Source organism: Haematobia irritans, chromosome 1 (genome assembly GCF_050003625.1).
Source record: "Haematobia irritans isolate KBUSLIRL chromosome 1, ASM5000362v1, whole genome shotgun sequence".
Classification (NCBI taxonomy): domain Eukaryota; kingdom Metazoa; phylum Arthropoda; class Insecta; order Diptera; family Muscidae; genus Haematobia; species Haematobia irritans.
The window spans coordinates 74076537-74082078 of record NC_134397.1 but is presented as its reverse complement, the minus strand read 5'-3'; the positions used below and the strand labels follow the sequence as shown (position 1 = coordinate 74082078).

General features: G+C 32.8%; 1 protein-coding gene across 1 annotated transcript in view; it reads right to left on the bottom strand.

The window, feature by feature from the left end:
* LOC142221183 (proclotting enzyme) overlaps positions 1–5305 on the bottom strand; it is a 42887-nt gene extending 37582 nt beyond the window's left edge. The window contains exon 1 of the mRNA XM_075290764.1: positions 4385–5305. Within this exon, the coding sequence (XP_075146879.1) occupies positions 4385–4415 (31 nt within the window). The 5' untranslated portion in view covers positions 4416–5305. The remainder of the gene's footprint in view (positions 1–4384) is intronic.
* Between the last annotated feature and the right edge of the window lie 237 nt (positions 5306–5542).

The window sequence follows — 5542 nt, the reverse complement described above, 5'->3', positions numbered from 1 at the left end:
TATTAATATATATATATATTAATTTACTCCAACTAAATTTTATATACTTTAAATTATATATATATTTTTTAAATTTGTTAAACCATTTAAAGAATTTTATTTAAGAAGTCGGCAGCGGCAATCTCTGTCTATCTAAGAGTCAATGTTTAACATGCCTACATTGCATACAAAAGGTCTTGGGTTCAATTTCAATTTCTACCTAAAACCTATCAGGGTCTACATAAACTTTGTTACGTCAAAAAGGTATGGTACTTAATGGTACTGGCATATTCCTACCACACCGCTGAGTTATTGTTGGCCACAACCAAAGCGTTTGTACCAACCTTATATGGAGAGTGCGATGGCATTTATCCAATTTTTACCCAAAATGCTTTGGGCATTGAAATGACGTGATCAACTATATTAGTAAGTTTTGTGTTTTCTTCTTGTGAACGGTGAGGTGAAGTGGTGAAGTTTGTAAATGGAATCATCAGCATTGTCATTATCATAAGCAGCGGCATCATAATCACAACCATTCATGAGGTAATTTACATTTATTTGCTTCAAGTGTTACCACCGTTTTTATTTTGTTTTTTTTTTTTTTTGTATGTATTTAAAAAAAATATATATTTAATTGCATATTTATTGTCATATTGTATTTGTTTCTTTTATAGTCTTTCTTTTTTATATAGATGAGCATGAATGCTCATAATTTGTTTGTCACTTTATTTGAATATTGTCAACATCAAAAAAAAAAAAGAGAAAAAGATGCAAAATTTGTCGTCAGAAGTCTTTGTCTACTGGATATTATGACTGCTCTTTTTAAGTTTCACTTTCTTTTCCCCCATTCAATGTGCGGAACCAGTTTGAAAAGTGTTTTGTTTATTGGATATTGTTAAATGTTTTTTTTTTTTCTTTTCGTTTTTGTAACTATTATAGTAATAATCGAGGTGAAATAAGTCAAGTTTACCGCCTAAATGAATATCATCGGAAAGAAGATCTATGTTCATATTTGCATAATGTCTTTAGATGTTGAATATGTGCAGCAGAAAGAAAAGTATTAGGGAATTAAAAGCGAGCATTGCTGGCGCCCTGTTGGAGAACAATCAGTAAGTAGATATAAAATCGACTCTTTGATTTTCTTATTTATGTTAAACAGTAAACATATATGAGATTGGTAAAGCAATCTTACTTCATTGATATTAATTTAAGAAGTGAGTGTGAAAACTGTTTCAAACATCTCCCAATATTTCCAACCCAAAAACTGCCCGGATAGATAATGTTCAGGCTTTGTGCATAGTGTCAAGCATAATGCTAATCATCAATCGTATAAAGTTCACAAAGTAGTAAAGAACATAGAAACAAACTAAATGAGAAGAGCACGAAAATTAAAGTAAAATTTTAGTAAGTAAAGTCTAAAGTCTGACGGAGCCGACTATAATATAACCTGCACCACTTTGTAGATGTGCATTTTCGATATCATCTCAAATCGTTCAAATTTGTTAGGTGCTATATATAAAGATTTATGCTTCCATATACGTATATTTCAATCTGAACCGATCTGGACAAAATTTGTTAGTCTTCTACAAATTTATGTCGGCCAATGGCCTGGGGTAGAGCGCACAACTAGTAACAAAAAAATGGGAAACATTTAAATCTGTAACTTCGCAAAAGTCTATTTAGTAAAGGGTGGTTAAATTGTAAGGGCCGATGTTTAATGTGAACCACACCTAAACGCCAGGTTTTTTCCAAATTTTATTTGACATTTCTCTATTTCCGACTTACTCAATTTGAACCATGGAGAGATACACAATCCAACAACGTGTTAAATGGTTCCAACAAATGGCAACAGTGGATGATCAATTTTCGAAGAAAATCATCTTCAGTGATGAGGCACATTTTCACCTTAGTGGATTCGTCAATAAACAGAATTGCCGCATTTGGGCGAATGAGAATCCAAGAGTGATTGTCAAAAAACCAATGCACCCACAAAGAGTGACTGTTTGGTGCGGTTTATGGGCTGGCGGCATCATCGGGCAGGGTGAAATTCTGGCTTCGGGCCCATATTAGTAGATATAGGACGTATGATATATATGGGAGCTATATCTAAAACTGAACCGATTTCTTCCAAAATCAATTCCTATTCTGGCCTAAAACACATACTTGTGCAAAATTTGAAGTCGATTGGACTAAAATTGCGACCTAGACTTTGATCACACAAATGTGTTCACAACAGACAGACGGACGGACATGGCTAGATCGACTCAGGGTCTGGCCTGAGCAATATTAATAGGTGTTACAAACATATGCACTAACTTATAATACCCACAGTGTGTCGCAGGGTACACACAAAAAAACAATACATTTATTTTATGAATAGTGTTCACAAAAATTTTCAAAACACGGGATTCATAAATTATATGAAAACAATTCATAAAATAAAAATACAGGTTTTCATTGACTACGAATGTATACATAATATGAATGGAATTTTTAATATTATAAATGAAGTATACATATTTTTCTCTTTGAAAAATATGAACTTTTACATAATATATAATAAAAACGTCATGCATTACATGTAACTTTGCATTTAGATTTCTAATTCTTAATAATAAATAATCTTCGTATCGCGACGAAGACTCAAACTGTACTGAAAACCTCAAACACACGTGATGCCTTGTATTGTATACACATGAGAGTAACTCTATGTTGTGGCTCTCTGACGCTAAGATAAAACCAGTATTTTTGATATATTAAGTAAAGTTTCATTAATTTTATGAAACCGTCATTAATTTTATGAAACTGTAAAAATTTATGTACAAATTCATATTTTATTTTGTTGTGTGTACGTACCAAATTTCAACCGAATCGGATGAATTTTGCTCTTCCAAGGGGCTCCGGAGGTCAAATCTGGGGATCGGTTTATATGGGGGCTATATATAATTATGGACCGATTTCGGCCAATTTTTGCATGGGTGTTTGAGGCCATATTTTAACACCACGTACCAAATATCAACTGAATCAGATGAATTTAGGTCTTCCAAGAGGCTCCGGAGGTCAAATCTGGTGATCGGTTTATATGGGGGCTATATATAATTATTGACCGATGTGGACTAATTTTTGCATGGTTGCTAAAGACCATATACAAACGCCAAGTACCAAATTTCGGCCGGATCGGATGAAATTTGCTTCTCTTTGAGGCTCCGCAAGCCAAATCTGGGGATCGGTTTATATGGGGGCTATATATAATTATGGACCGATGTGGACTAATTTTTGCATGGTTGTTAGAGACCATATGCCGACACCATGTACCAAATTTCAGCCGAATCGGATGTAATTTGCTTCCCTTTGAGGCTCCGCAAGCCAAATCTGGGGATCGGTTTATATGGGGGCTATATATAATTATGGACCGTTGTGGACCAATTTTTGCATGGTTGCTAAAGACCATATACAAACACCATGTACTTCTCTTAGAGGTTACGCAAGCCAAATCTGGGGGGTCCGTTTGCAATACCATCCGACCAGCATCAATAACAAATACTTGTGCCAAATTTCAAGTCGATAGCTTGTTTCGTTCGGAAGTTAGCGTGATTTCAACGGACGGACGGACATGCTTAGATCGACTCAGAATTTCACCACGACCCAGAATATATATACTTTATGGGGTCTTAGAGCAATATTTCGATGTGTTACAAACGGAATGACAAAGTTAATATACCCCCTTATGCTGGAGGGTATAAAAACGAATGAAGTCAGGTATGTGTCTTAAGTCTTTCGTTTCAGCTTTATTTTGCTAAAAGCAGAAAAATGATTTTCAACTAAATGTCGATTACACAATATTTATTATTGAAATTTAAAGAAAAAATAAAAAAATAAAATTTAAATTAAAAAACGACGTATGTGTCTTAAGTCTTTCGTTTCTGCTTTAGTTTACTTCATGTATTTCCCTGCATTAACTATGTCATGTTGTGACAAACCATAAAAAAATAAAAACAGAAAAATGATAGTCAACAAAATATAGATTACACAATATTTATTATTGAAAATTAAGGAGTAAAAACAAAATATTAAAAAATATAAAACTAAAAAAACACGCAAATTAAATAAACCTTAATATGCGTATTGGGGTCAGACGAACCCGAAACGTTTTGAGTGTACACAGACAAACCTACTTTGCAATCGCGTTATGGCCCATTTAAACCACAAAATAAATTCAAGAAACTCTGTATGTAATCAAAATAAATATTAAAGGCAAAATGTAAAGATGGCAGATGATAATGGACGTAGAAGGTCGAAATGAAGAAAAAATAAAGTGCCAGCCATAAAAGGCAAATTTCTTAAGTGTTAAAAATCATAAAATTTTTATTGTAAACAAATTACTCTGATTATAAGGAAAACTTACCAATACTTATAAGGATTGCAGATAAATGCATTTTCAATCAAAATAATCTTCCAAGATCAGGTACAAGGTATAAGAAAGACGAAGAAATAAGCTTGAAGCCAATACAAAATAAATGATTTTTTCTCAAAACATTTATTAGGAAGCGGAAGTTGCAAAAAATAGGAATTTTTAAACCGTTTTTTATAATTTATAACCGTTTTTGTTTACAGGCCAACTATTATTTAACACACAAAATAAACGAAACCAATCCGTAACAATTCCACATGAAGAGGGCAAAAGAGCCGTTTAATATTTGTACAAAACTACAAAAAATGCTGTTTTTGTTGTCTTCTTCGTTGGTTGTGGTTTAAACAATAAAACCGAAATGAAAATGAAAGTGTTGAGTTGAGTTGAGTTGATTTTCGATTGTCTCTTTGCAATTTTGTTGTTGTTTTTTTGTGTTTTTTGCGCTCGTTGTAAGCGTAGCAGTCCTCTTATGTTTTTTGTTTTGTTTTGCTGTAGTCCACAGATTACAATTTGTTAACAATAAATTTTCCTTAGTTTCTTTTTGTAAATTTTTTTCTTGAATAATACAAAAAAAAATTAATTATTTTTGTGGTCGTGTTATTTTTTTTTCTCCTGCCACTTGTTCACAACTTTGCACAATTTTCAGTTAATGGTTATGGACAACAGACCAACGGTTGGTTTCTTTTTTCTTAATGATTTTTATCTTTGAAAGTAAACATTAAACATATATTTATACAATATTTTATTTTGCAATCAGATTTTAATTTGTTTATTTAATAATTTCACTTTCTGTGATCGCTTGAACACACACGTTGTTGCTGTATTTAATTTGATATTGTATTTTTTTTTCTCACAAAGTCTTTCGTATAGTGTTTTCACGACTCGTTTTAGTAAACCTTCCGCTATTCCTTCCGTAATCGTGCCATGCACGTTTGCAACTGTTTCATAGTTTTACATTTCAGTCTTGGCATCAGCTGCGTTTTCTGTAAAAGTTTTTGTGTGGTAAACAAAAGCCCCAACTTAGCAGAAAGCCCAACTTGAAGACACAAAACAAAAACTTAAACAGTCCACAAAAATAGCTTTAACACAATATTGAGGTATAGGCAAGTCTATACAGAGCGAAATTGAGGGTTTTTTAGACGAAAAAAAATC